General features: G+C 45.2%; 1 protein-coding gene across 1 annotated transcript in view; it reads right to left on the reverse strand.

Moving 5' to 3' along the window:
• Nucleotides 1–3,301: 3,301 nt before the first annotated feature.
• Nucleotides 3,302–14,932, reverse strand: part of LOC143961939 (uncharacterized) — a 73,108-nt gene continuing 61,477 nt past the window's right edge. The window contains exons 11-12 of the mRNA XM_077471272.1: nucleotides 13,457–13,566; nucleotides 3,302–4,109 (exon numbers count right to left, since the gene is read on the reverse strand). Of these exons, the coding sequence (XP_077327398.1) occupies nucleotides 3,971–4,109; nucleotides 13,457–13,566 (249 nt within the window). The 3' untranslated portion in view covers nucleotides 3,302–3,970. The remainder of the gene's footprint in view (nucleotides 4,110–13,456; nucleotides 13,567–14,932) is intronic.

Here is a 14,932-nt window from a genome sequence, read left to right on the forward strand (position 1 = left end):
GACCCCCATATACTACCACATAAAGCCCCCTGATTGCCCCCTAGTTAACCCTTTCACCAGTGATCACCATATAACTGTTACAGGTGACGCTGGTTGGTTAGTTATTTTTTTATAGTTTCAGGGCACCCGCCATTTATTACCTTATAAAGGTTTAACCCCCTGATCACCCGGCGGGTGTCATTTGTGACTGTAATTACTGTTAGGGCAGTTAGGGTTAGCCCCCTTTAGTTCTAAGGTACCCCCCTAACCCCCCCAATAAAGGTTTAACCCCGTGATCACCCCCCGTCGCCAGTGTCACTAAGGCTGGGTTCACATTGCAGCGGTTTATGAGAACGGATGTGATTCGCACCGCACTGCAGTGCAAATCACATCCGATCTCTGTGCGATTCGAGTTCAGCCATACAGATAGTATGGCTGAATTTGTGTCGCACCCGCCGCAAATTCGCACGGGACCCTTTTTTTGGCCCGCAGCAGAATCGGATCGCATGGGTGTTCACACCATGCGATCCGAGTTTGCAGATCGCACTGCGATATGCGAACTGATCTGGGGGTGTCATTAACATTTCACTGACACTCCCAGCAGTTCGCATAGGGCAGTGTGATCTGCCGCCGGGAGGCATGCGATGCGGGAACCCGCCGCGGATTCGTGGCGTTCCCGCATCACTCCAGTGTGAACCCAGCCTAATAAGCGATCGTTTTTCTGATCGCTGTATTAGTGTCACAGGTGACGCTAGTTAGGCAGGTAGGTATTTAGGTTCGCCGCAGCTTTTTATAGCGCCAGGGACCCCCATATACTACCGCATAAAGCCTCCTGATTGCCCCCTAGTTAACCCTTTCACCAGTGATCACCATATAACTGTTACAGGTGACGCTGGTTGGTTAGTTATTTTTTTATAGTTTCAGGGCACCCGCCATTTATTACCTAGTCTCACTAGTGTACCCCTAAATTTAGGGGTGTCTACTTTCCAAAATGGGGTCATTTGGGGGGGGTTTGTGCCATCTTGGCATTTTATGGCCTTCAAAACTGTAACGCCCTTAGAAAGCCTGAAGGCGGTGCTTGGTTTTCGGGGCCCCGTACGCGGCTAGGCTCCCAAAAAGTCCCACATATGTGGTATCCCCGTACTCAGGAGAAGCAGCAGAATTTATTTTGGGGTGTCATTTCACATATGTCCATGGCATGCGTGAGATATATATTATTTAGTGACAACTTTGTGAAAAAAAAAAAAAAAAAAGTTTGTAATTTTCCCGCAACTTGTGGCAAAATATAAAATATTCCATGGACTCAACATGCCTCTCAGCAAATAGCTTGGGGTGTCTACTTTCTAAAATGGGGTCATTTGTGGGAGTTTTGTGCCATCTTGGCATTTTATGGCCTTCAAAACTGTAATAGGTAGTGAGAAGTGAAATCAAAAATTTACGCCCTTAGAAAGCCTGAAGGCGGTGCTTGGTTTTCGGGGCCCCGTACGCGGCTAGGCTCCCAAAAAGTCCCACATATGTGGTATCCCCGTACTCAGGAGAAGCAGCAGAATTTATTTTGGGGTGTCATTTCACATATGCCCATAGCATGTGTGAGCAATATATCATTTAGTGACAACTTTGTGTAAAAAAAAAAAATATATTTTTTTTTGTCATTATTCAATCGCTTGAGGCAAAAAAATAAAATATTCAATGGGCTCAACATGCCTCTTATCAATTTCCTTAGGGGGTCTACTTTCCAAAATGGGGTCATTTGGGGGGGTTTTGTACTGCCCTGCCATTTTATCAACTCAAGAAATGAGATAGGCAGTCGTAAACTAAAAGCTGCGTAAATTCCAGAAAACGTACCTTAGTTTGTAGATGTGACAACTTTTGCGCAAACCAATAAATATACAGTTATTGACTTTTTTTTTTACCAAAGACATGTGGCTGAATACATTTTGGCCTAAATGTATGACTAAAATTGAGTTTATTGGATTTTTCTAATAACAAAAAGTAGAAAATATCATTTTTTTCAAAATTTGCGGTCTTTTTACGTTTATATCGCAAAAAATAAAAATTGCAGAGGCAATCAAATACCATCAAAAGAAAGCTCTATTTGTGGGAAGAAAAGGACACAAATTTTGTTTGGGTACAACATTGCATGACCGCACAATTACCAGTTAAAACAGCGCAGTGCCAAATTGTAAAAAGACCTCTGGTCATTTACCAGCAAAATGGTCCGGTCTGAAAGTGGTTAAATCCCACCAATGGCAGTTAATTTTCCACTCCATTAATGGAAACCTGCGTTACATCAGAGGGGGCGGGGTCACCCACACGTCACTGGGGAACCCCTGGCTTCCCTCTTCAGCGTCAGAGGGGCGGGGTCAGGAGACGGGTGGCCCCACCCTCCTAATATAAGAAACGTCAGTGCTGGGATCCCGCAGTGTCTCTGCACTGGAGACAGAAGAAGGATGTATGGACAGCGCTGGACTGAGAGATCCCCCGTCGCTGGATATGATCATCCATTGCTGGACCCCGGAGACCCGTCGCTGGATAGCAAGAGTGGATTAGCACCGCTGGAATCTTTTTTTAATTTTTTTTATTTTTAATAAAGGAATTTTTCAAAAGTGTGTTTGTCTTATTTAACCATTTTTACACTTTCTTTGTGAAATGGTAGGGGTATCTTTGTACCCCCTTACCATTTCAAACAGGGAGGGGGCGGGGATCTGGGGGTCCCCTTGTTAAAGGGGGCTTCCAGATTCTGATAAGCCCCCCGCCCGCAGACCCTCACAACCACCGGCCAGGGTTGTGAAGATGAGGCCCTTGTCCTCATCAACATGGGGACAAGGTGCTTTGAGGGGTCACAGACCCCCAAAGCATCCTCCCAATGTTGAGGGTATGTGGCCTGGTACGGTTCAGGAGGGAGGGGGGGCCGCTCTCTCGTCCCCCCCTCTTTTCCTGCGGCCTGCCAGGTTGCGTGCTCGGATAAAGGGTCTGGTATGGATTTTTAGGGGGACCCCCACGTAAATTTTTTTTAAAAATTTGACACGGGGTTCCCCTTAATATCCATGTCAGACCTGAAGGGCCTGGTAATTGAATTTAGGGGAACCCCCACGCTTTTTTTTTTTTTTTATCAATGAATGAATGAATTGTTGGCTAATACAGAGAACAATCATTGAGTGTTCTCTGTATTACGGAGACCCGACAATTTAGCCGCGATTTTAAAAGACTTTTTTTCCTGCAGAAATGACACTTTGTGCAGGGACAGTTCTAAGCACGGGAAACATGCGCTCCTTCACAGGCATACTATAGACACCCCCCAGGTATGAAATTTAAAGGAATATTACACTTTTATTGTTTCACTTTAATAATTATTAAAATCACTGCTCCTGAAAAAACGGCCATTTTTAAAACTTTTTTTTGCATTGATCCATGTCCCCTGGGGCAGGACCCGGGTCCCCAAACACTTTTTAGGACTGTAACTTGCATATTACCCTTTAAAATTAGCACTTTAGATTGTGAACGTTCGAGTCCCATAGACTTTAATAGGGTTCTAAAGTTCACATGAAGTTTAGGTCTGTTCACAGGTTCTGGTGCGAACCGAACAGGGGGGTGTTCAGCTCATCCCTACAGATGAGACAGGTTAGACCAGACTTTCTCAACCTTTTCAACACAGAGGAACCCTTGAAATAGTTCTCTTTAGAAAATAGAACCCCTTCTAAAAATTTGAAATGTACAACTCATGATAAATTAGTGTGATGGTCGGTGGGAAGAATGGTCCTTACACTTGTGGTCATTGGGAAGAATTACCTCCTTACAGAGAGCTAAACAGATCAATGGTGTCAGCGGGAACTTATCCGAGAGGCAGAAATGGCCCAATGCTGAAGGAACCCCTACAACCTCTGGAGGAACCCTGGTTGAGAATCACTGGGTTAGACAATAAACAGAGGAGAGCTGCCGTTTGGTTTGATCTTGAACTGTTTCACAGGTATGTCATAGTAGGCTGTGTATCTCAGCAGGTCCATGCGCTTTTACATATGTAGCCAATCTTGTCCTCACAGTCCCGGTCATTCATGGATTTGGGTCCACCCAGGATCTCTGCACAGTGTTCCTTTTTATGATCATTATTGGGTTCTCCCGTGTTCCAGGCACTGTGAAAACAAAAGCAATACCCTATAAGAACATATTTTTTATAAGATTGGTCACTATTGCCCTTGATTTAAAAATGTGTATTTTTTTAGATTATGGAAAGCACACCAAGATCAACCAAAATCTCTTCAATAGCTTTGCAATAGCCTTGGTGTGGAGGTTGGGTCATCTCAAGAAGTCTTCTGGGATAATCCAGCACCCAATGTCCTTTTCGAAACCTAAAGAAGGGTCTTGCTAGAGTTCCACTATGAAAAGGAACCTCTCCACTAGGAAAAGGAACCTCTCCACTTAGAAAAGGAACCTCTCCACTATGGAAAGGAACCTCTCCACTATGAAAAGGAACCTCTCCACTATGAAAAGGAACCTCTCCACTATGAAAAGGAACCTCTCCACTATGAAAAGGAACCTCTCCACTATGAAAAGGAACCTCTCCACTATGAAAAGGAACCTCTCCACTATGAAAAGGAACCTCTCCACTATGAAAAGGATCCTCTCCACTATGAAAAGGATCCTCTCCACTATGAAAAGGAACCTCTCCACTATGAAAAGGAACCTCTCCACTATGAAAAGGAACCTCTCCACTATGAAAAGGAACCTCTCCACTATGAAAAGGAACCTCTCCACTATGAAAAGGAACCCCTCCACTATGAAAAGGAACCTCTCCACTAGGAAAAGGAACCTCTCCACTATGAAAAGGAACCTCTCCACTATGAAAAGGAACCTCTCCACTATGAAAAGGAATCTCTCCACTATGAAAAGGAACCTCTCCACTAGGAAAAGGAACCTCTCCACTATGAAAAGGAACCTCTCCACTATGAAAAGGAACCTCTCCACTATGAAAAGGAACCTCTGCACTATGAAAATGAACCTCTCCACTATGAAAAGGAACCTCTCCACTATGAAAAGGAACCTCTCCACTATGAAAAGGAACCTCTGCACTATGAAAAGGATCCTCTCCACTATGAAAAGGAACCTCTCCACTATGAAAAGGAACCTCTGCACTATGAAAAGGATCCTCTCCACTATGAAAAGGAACCTCTCCACTATGAAAAGGAACCTCTGCACTAGGAAAAGGAACCTCTGCACTATGAAAATGAACCTCTCCACTATGAAAATGAACCTCTCCACTATGAAAAGGAACCGCTCCACTATGCAAAGGAACCTCTGCACTATGAAAAGGATCCTCTCCACTATGAAAAGGAACCTCTCCACTATGAAAAGGATCCTCTCCACTATGAAAAGGAACCTCTCCACTATGAAAAGGATCCTCTCCACTATGAAAAGGAACCTCTCCACTATGAAAAGGAACCTCTCCACTATAAGGCCCCTTTCACACAGGTAGTGTCTGTTCAGCCTAGACTGATCCATTGCCGAGTTGGATCAGAACGGTATGGATGCCAGTGCCACATATGTGACACTCATGTCCATTCAGATGTTTCCTCCATGGAGAAACAGACCCATGTAATCCCTATAAGTGGGTGGATGGATGTACAGTAAGTTGACTTCTGTCCACCTATTTCCACCAACCACAGGTCCATTTAGTAAAAGTGGACTCAAACACACATTTTTTCCATTCAGTCTGATGGACCCAGAGGTGGGCGCATTTAAGTGCATAAAGCCACAAGCTCACTGGTCATTCAGCCACTGTTCATGAGATTCTGGCATTCAACACCGTCCAGACCCGCCACCCGCAGCCTTCAAAACTCTATGCCCTTGTACACACGGTCGGACATTCCGACAACAATATCTGTCGGATTTTGTCTGACGGATTTTGTCCGAAACTGGTGTTGCATACACACGGTCGGACAAAGTTGTCGGAAAATCCGATCATTCAGAATGTGATGACGTTATTTCGTTACGACGGGACTACGTTCAGGCTAGTAGCCAATAGCTTTGGTCTAGGAATTTGATCTGAGCATGCGTGGCACTTTGTCCGATCGGAATTCTCTACAAACGATCGGACAAAGTCCGATCGGATCATGTTGTCGGAAAATTTTATAGCCCAGCTCTAAAACGTTGTCGGTCGGTTATTCCGACGAAAACAGTCCGATGGAGCCCACACATGGTCGGATTATCCAACAACACGGTCCGATCTGACATTTTCCGTCGGAATGTCCAACTGCGTTTACAAGGGCTATGAGTGGCTGAATGCTGCAGCGGCTGGATGGAACTGGATGGTTCAGCCACTGTTCATGAGATTCTGGCATTCTTATGTGGGCAAAAGGCACCTTCTAACCCTGCCGCCGGCAGCCTTCATAACTCTATTGCCCCGTACACACGAGCGGATTTTTCCGTCAGAAAGAACTTAAATGATTTCCCGATGGAATTCCGCTCAAGCTTGGCTTGCATACACACGGTCACACAAAAGTTCTCGGAACTTTCGACCATCAAGAACGCGCTGATGTACAAAACTACGACAAGTCGAGAAAATGAATTTCAATGCTTCCGAGCATGCGTCAAATTGTTTCCGAGCATGCGTAAGAATTTTGCGCGTCAGAATTTGTACAGGCCATCAGAATTTCCGATCGGAAATTTTTCCGACCGAAAAATAGAGAGCCTGCTCTCAAACTTTTGCTGGCTGGAAATTGCCCAGCAAAAGTCCGATGGAGCATACACACGGTCGCATTTTCTGACCAAAAGCTCTCAATGGTCTTTTGCTGGCCGAATTTCCGATCGTGTTTATGAGGCATTTGAGTGCCTGAATGATGCTGCGGCTGGATGGAACTGGATGGTTCAGCCATGTTTTTCTTGTTAAATATTTTTATTGAAGCTATTATAATGGATACATAAACAATAATGCCATAGACGAAAGTGAATATAATGCCGCGTACACACGATCGAATTGTCTGGCGGACTTGGACCGGCAAACAATCCAGAAAACAATCCGCCTGACTTTCTAACAAACGGACTTGGCCACACACGGACACGATTTCTAACACGGGGAAATACAGCACGTATGACGGGATTAGAAAAAGGAAGTTCAATAGCCAGTAGCCAATAGCTTCCCTCTCGTACTTGCTTCTGAGCATGCGTCATTCTTAGTCCACCGGACTAGCACACTGACGAACGGATTGTCCGCTGAAAGCCAAGTCCAGCGGACAAATTTTGAGTCAAAACTACTTTCTAAGTCCACCGGACTTTACGATGAAAAAGTCCGCTGGAGCCCACACACGATCAAATTGTCCGGCGTAACGCAATTCGATTGTGTGTACGCGGCATGAGTGATACACAGCGAAAATATACAAAGGTTGTGACAATGGGTTTAACAAATCTGACAGTAATGAAAAAAGGTGATCCAACAATTGGTTGTTGCTGAAAAAGTCTAGGGCAAAAAGCCTCCAAAAACACACATCATATCAGTCCAACAAACAGGAAATACAATACCAACAGGTTAACCAGGATGGAAAGTCCTACAATATAACCAAGTATCATATGAGGAAAAACGTGAAAAAGGAGGAAGGAAGAAAAGAAGAAAAAGGAGGAGAAACGGAGGTGACGTTGAGTCAGACCAGGGCCGCAATACACAACCTTGATACAAAGCGGGTTGTCGAGGTTCAAGGAGGGAAGAGTCAAAACCAGGTGGAAGAAAATGGTCTACCCAAGGCTGCCATATTTTACGGTGCTTAGGAATCGTATCTTGTATGGTGGCCCCTGTTTTACTATGTACCATAGCTTGGGTCACCCTGTTTTTAGTCTCAATAGTACAAAGTGACGGGATCTTCCAGGCCCTAGCAATAATTTGTGTGGAGGTGGTCATAACTTGCAATAGGAGTTTCAACTGGGCTCTGGTAAAAATCGAGGGCACAGTGATTCAATAAAGCAAGTGCTTGGGTCAGGGTCTAAAGACTGATTAGCCAGGGTTGAGGCCATCTTGAAAATCTCTGCCCAAAACTGCCACACAACCAGACATGTTACCAAATATGAACAAGTGTACCTGCCTCCCCGCAATCACTAAAACACACAGAGGCATAGTTGGGTAAAAATTTGGAGGTTCTTGCAGGGACCAACAGCTGCGTTTTTAACAACCCCCAATGAGACCAATGGGATATCTTCACTGGGTGCCTGTGCTTCTCTATACGATGCAAACAGTACATGGCCAGTGAGAAGATGTCAGCAGGTTGCTGTGCATAGCTTCCTGATAAAATCATAGCACCCTGCCTTATTACTCCTCTCAAGAGTCCTCATCCCCGTTGCAAGTAGTGGGCTGGATCTTGGAAGGAAAAATGCCTTGATGGGTGGGTGACAGTCTGGAGGGATTGCAATTCCTATGTAGGCTGCATTTGCCTGCAGAGCGGCCTAGGTAATACCCACACGTGATGCCGAGCCTCCAAGACTGACAGAAGTAAAAAGTAGTAAATAAAAGTAGTGTGTAAGCAGGTGCAGTTAGCTAGTCCGCCACTAGGTGGCTCTGCCCCAAAATAGTGTGGCAGCAGGGAATTATATAAGAGGGTGTTAGGTCACCTTTAAAAAAAAGCCTTCCTGTAGTGATGTAATGGGTGGAGTTAGTGTTGGGACTCCTGCCTTTACACACACATGATCTTTAGCATCCCAGTCTTAGTCCGTAGGGTTCATTATTGAGTTGGCCCACCCTTTGCAGCTATAACAGCTTCAACTCTTCTGGGAAGGCTGTTCACAAGGTTTAGGAGTGTGTCTATGGGAATTGTAGACAGCTTTCCCAGAAGAGTTGAAGCTGTTATAGCTGCAACTGGTGGGCCAATATTGAACCCTACGGACTAAGACTGGGATGCCATTAAAGTTCGAAGGGTGGGCCAACTCAATATTGAACCCTATGGACTAAGACTGGGATGCCATTAAAGTTCATGTGCGTGTAAATGCAGGCGTCCCAATATTTTTGATAATAAAGTGCCTAGAAGGGAGTCGATGGTGTCATTTTTTTTTTATTTAATTCCCATAGACACACACCTAAACCTTGTCCACAGCCTTCCCAGAAGAGTTGAAGCTGTTGTAGCTGCAAAGGGTGGGCTAACTCAATATTGAACCCTACGGAGCAAGACGGGGATGTCCATAAAGTTTGAAGGGTGGGCCAACTCAATGTTGAACCCTACGGACTAGGACTGGGATGCCATTAAAGTTCGAAGGGTGAGCCAACTCAATATTGAACCCTACGGACTAGGACTGGGATGTCATTAACGTTCGAAGGGTGGGCCAACTCAATATTGAACCCTACTGAGCAAGACAGGGATGTCATTAAAGTTCGAAGGGTGGGCCAACTCGATATTGAACCCTACAGAGCAAGACAGGGATGTCATTAAAGTTCGAAGGGTGGGCCAACTTAATATTGAACCCTACAGACTAAGACAGGGATGCAATTAAAGTTCGAAGGGTGGGCCAACTCAATATTGAACCCTACGCAGCACCGGGAGCAATACGGGGATGTCATTAAAGTTCGAAGGGTGGGCCAACTCAATATTGAACCCTACGGACTAAGACTGGGATGCCATTAAAGTTTGAAGGGTGGGCCAACTCGATATTGAACCCTACGGAGCAAGACAGGGATGTCATTAAAGTTCGAAGGGTGGGCCAACTCAATATTGAACCCTATGGAGCAAGACTGGGATGCCATTAAAGTTCGAAGGGTGGGCTAACTCGATATTGAACCCTACGGAGCAAGACAGGGATGTCATTAAAGTTCGAAGGGTGGGCCAACTCAATATTGAACCCTACGGACTAAGACTGGGATGCCATTAAAGTTCGAAGGGTGGGCCAACTCAATATTGAACCCTACGGAGCACCGGGAGCAAGACAGGGATGTCATTAAAGTTCGAAGGGTGGGCCAACTCAATATTGAACCCTACGGACTAAGACTGGGATGCCATTAAAGTTTGAAGGGTGGGCCAACTCGATATTGAACCCTACGGAGCAAAACGGGGATGTCATTAAAGTTCGAAGGGTGGGCCAACTCAATATTGAACCCTACGGAGCAAGACAGGGATGTCATTAAAGTTCAAAGGGTGGGCCAACTCAATATTGAACCCTACGGACTAAGACTGGGATGCCATTAAAGTTTGAAGGGTGGGCCAACTCGATATTGAACCCTACGGAGCAAGACGGGGATGTAATTAACGTTCGAAGAGTGGGCCAACTCAATATTGAACCCTACAGACTAAGACTGGGATGCCATTAAAGTTTGAAGGGTGGGCCAACTCGATGTTGAACCCTACGGAGCAAGACGGGGATGTCATTAACGTTCGAAGGGTGGGCCAACTCAATATTGAACCCTACGGAGCAAGACAGGGATGTCATTAAAGTTTGAAGGGTGGGCCAACTCAATATTGAACCCTACGGACTAAGACTGAGATGCCATTAAAGTTTGAAGGGTGCACCAACTCAATATTGAACCCTACGGAGCAAGACGGGGATGCCATTAAAGTTCATATGCATGTAAAGGCAGGCGCCCCAATACTTTTGATAATATAGTGCCAAGAAGGGAGTCGTGGTGTCATTTTTTCTTTTTAATCAGTGCAGCGGGGAGAATTACAGATGACAGGCTGTTCTTCTACCAGCCATACTATGTACAAACAGTAGCGTTGCTAGGTGGGTGGCACCTGCCAGAGGGGTGACACCCGTGGATTGCGGGACCACTAACACCGCCGCTGCCCTGATGATCTGCGCCTCGCTGTGTCCCCAGTGGAGCGGACTGAAGCCGCCTCCTCCTCCTCTCTGTTTACATCCAGTGAGGAGGAGGAGCCCGAGGGACACACACACTGTGTGTATGTCTGTGACCGCGCTGTTCTGAGGTCTGTACTCTACATTTATATGTCTACTTATAAGTAGATGGATGTGTGTGAGGGGGCGGCGCTATGGGAAGGAAGAGGGGTGACTATGCTGATGGGGGGGTCTGCACTAAGGGGGAATTCTATACTGATGGGGGGACCTGCACTAAGGGGGGTGTCTTTTCTATACTGAGGGGGCCTGCCATAAATTAGGGGTGTCTATACTGCGGAGGTTTGCACTAAGGGGGTGTCTATACTGATGGGTGGGTTTGTATTATGGGGGTGTTTATGCTGATGGGGGTTCTGCAATAAGGGGGATTTTATACTGATGGCGGGATCTGCACTAAGGGGGGATTCTATACTGATGGGGGTCTGCACTAAATGGGGGTGTCTATACTGCAGGGGTCTGCATTAAGGGGGATTCTATACTGATGGGGGGTCTGCACTAAAGGGGGTTCTATACTGATGGGGGGTCTTCACTAAGGGGGGATTCTATACTGATGGGGGTCTGCACTAAGTGGGGATTCTATACTGATGGGGGGTCTGCACTAAGGGGGAATTCTATACTGATGGGGGGTCTGCACTAAGGGGGATTCTATACTGATGGGGGTCTGCACTAAGGGGGTTCTATACTGATGGGTGGTCTGAACTAAGTGAGGGATTCTATACTGATGGGGGTCTGCACTAAATGGGGGTGTCTATATTGCGGGGGTTTGCACTAAGGGGGGTGTCTATACTGATGGGGGGGGGGTCTGTATTAAGGGGGGTGTCTATACTGATGGGGGTGTCTATACTGTGGGGGTCTGCACTAAGTGGGGATTCTATACTGATGGGGGGGTCTGCACTAAAGGGGAATTCTATACTGATGGGGGTCTTCACTAAGGGGGGATTCTATACTGATGGGGGGTCTGCACTAAGGGGGATATTCTATACAGATGGGGGGTCTGCACTAAATGGGGGTGTCTATACTGTGGGGGTTTGCACTAAGGGGGTGTCTATACTGATGGGGGGTCTGAACTAAGTGAGGGATTCTATACTGATGGGGGTCTGCACTAAATGGGGGTGTCTATATTGCGGGGGTTTGCACTAAGGGGGGTGTCTATACTGATGGGGGGGGTCTGTATTAAGGGGGGTGTCTATACTGATGGGGGGTGTCTATACTGTGGGGGTCTGCACTAAGTGGGGATTCTATACTGATGGGTGGTCTGCACTAAAGGGGGATTTTATACTGATGGGGGTCTTCACTAAGGGGGGATTCTATACTGATGGGGGGTCTGCACTAAGGGGGGGATTCTATACAGATGGGGGGCTGCACTAAATGGGGGTGTCTATACTGTGGGGGTTTGCACTAAGGGGGTGTCTATACTGATGGGGGGTCTGTATTAAGGGGGTGTCTATACTGATGGGGGGTGTCTATACTGTGGGGGTCTGCACTAAGGGGTATTCTATACTAATGGGGAGGGTCTGCATTAAGGGGGGATTCTATACTGAGGAGGTCTGCAGTAAGGGGGGATTCTATACTGATGGGGGGTCTGCACTAAGGGGGGATTCTATACTGATGGGGGGTCTGCACTGAGGGGGGATTCTATACTGATGGGGGGTCTGCACTGAGGGGGGATTCTATACTGATGGGGGGTCTGCACTAAGGGGGGTTCTATACCGATGGGGGGTCTGCACTAAGGGGGGTTCTATACTGATTAGGGGGTCTGCACTAAGGGGGATTCTATACTGATGGGGGGTCTGCACTAAAGGGGGATTCTATACTGATGGGGGGTCTTCACTAAGGGGGGATTCTGTACTGATGGGGGGTCTGCATTAAGGGGGGATTCTATACTGAGGAGGTCTGCAGTAAGGGGGGATTCTATACTGATGTGGGGTCTGCACTAAGGGGGGATTCTATACTGATGGGGGTCTGCACTAAGGGGGGATTCTATACTGAATGGGGGGTCTGCACTAAGGGGGTTCTTTACTGATGGGGGTCTGCACTAAGGGGGGTGTCTATACTGTGGGGGTCTGCACTAAGGGGTATTCTATACTGATGGGGGGTCTGCATTAAGGGGGGATTATATACTGATGAGGGTCTGCACTAAGGGGGGATTCTATACTGATGGGGGGTCTGCACTAAGGGGGGATTCTATACTAACGGGGGTGTCCGTACTGAGGGAGGGGTCTGTACTGGGGGGGACAATAGTTGGTGGAGGAGGGGGTGACACCAATGTTTTCCGCACCAGGTGACACCAACCCTAGTGACGCCACTGTGTACAAATGATTTGTGCCCTTGTTCTTTATTAGATTTAGTGTTCTAGCGGTATATGCCTTTCCAGGTTTACAAACGCAGTAAGCTGAAGGACAGATTCAAGAACGCAGACCACAATAGGAAAGGATCTGGAATTCCTCCACGTCTTTGTACAAGTTCCCCTGGACGTTGGTTCCAATTCGGTTGGGAGTAGTGGGATCCTGTGTATCAGAGTCACTGGCTCTCATAAAGGGCTCTCGGCATGCGTTCATGGTTTCAATGAGAACAGATATTTACAGTGACCGGTTGTGCGAAGATTTTCCTGGTTTCTGAAGGTGTAAGCTTATGTAGGGTTTCCATCACACCTGGATGACCTCACCTGAAGGTTAGACGGCTCCCATCTGCCCACAGCCAATTATGGATGTTGTTATTGTCTCTCCTCAGTCCTATCCAGTATCTCCCATATGCTATGGTCGGCAGCAGAGAGTCCTGGACCAACAAAGAAAGAAATGCTCATCAGAAATATAAAGAAGACGTATACCAGAAGGAAGTGGACAGGTCACCATAATGTAGAACATATAATGCTCCTTTATCTCCTCTTGTGCCCTCCTATTCATTTCATAAAAAGTCTTTTTAAGCAACACCCGCAATAATCCTATTGTAACTTTTTCAATTTGTTGAAATATTTTATTCCGTGATTATAAACTACTCTCACTATAGCTAAGCTTTAACTGCTTGACTTCCAGAAGTTTTTTTTTACCCCCCCCCCCCCCCCTTTATGACTGGGGCATTTTTTGCTATTCAGCACTGCGCTACTTTAACCACTTCAGCCCCCGGAAGATTTGGCTGCTCAGGCCATTTTTATTTTTATTTTTTTGCGATTTGGCACTGCGTCACTTTTAACTGACAATTGCGCGGTCGTGCGACGCGGCGCCCAAACAAAATCGACGTCCTTTTTTTCCCCCACAAATAGAGCTTTCTTTTGATGGTATTTAATCGCCTCTGGGGTTTTTTTTTTTTTTTTTTTGTTTATAGCGCAAAAAAATAAAGAGCGACAATTTTGAAAAAAAAAAATGCATTATTTTTTACATTTTGCTATAATAAATATCCCCCCCCCCAAAAAAAAATAAAATAAAATTATATATATATATATATATATATATATATATATATATATATATATATATATATATATATATAGATAGATAGATATAGATATATATATCTATATATATATATCTATATATATCTATATATATATCTATATATATATATCTATATATATATCTATATATATATATCTATATATATATATCTATATATATATATATATATCTATATATCTATATATATATATAGATATATATATATATATATACATATATATATATATATGTATATATATATAGTTTTCCTCAGTTTGGGCCAATACGTATTCTTCTACATATTTTTGGTAATAAAAATCGCAATAAGCGTATATATTGATTGGTTTACGCAAAAGTTATAGCGTCTACAAAATTGGGGATACATTTATGACATTTTTATTATTATTATTTTTTTTTTACTAGTAATGGCGCCGATCTGCAATTTTTATCAGGACTGCGACATTATGGCGGACACATCAGACAATTTTGACACATTTTTGGGACGATTGACAATTATACAGTGATCGGTGATATAAAAAAGGACTGATTACTGTAAAAATGTCACTGGAAGGGGAGGGGTTAACACTAGGGGGCGATCAAGGGGTTAAATGTGTTCCCTGACTGTGTGTTCTAACTGTAGGGGGGAGGGGACTGACCATAGGAGATGACAGATCGTGGTTCCTAGCTAATAGGAACTCACAATCTCTCTC

This window comes from Lithobates pipiens, unplaced genomic scaffold (genome assembly GCF_037356315.1).
Source record: "Lithobates pipiens isolate NorthernLeopardFrog02 unplaced genomic scaffold, aLitPip1_a1.2 Scaffold_8, whole genome shotgun sequence".
Classification (NCBI taxonomy): domain Eukaryota; kingdom Metazoa; phylum Chordata; class Amphibia; order Anura; family Ranidae; genus Lithobates; species Lithobates pipiens.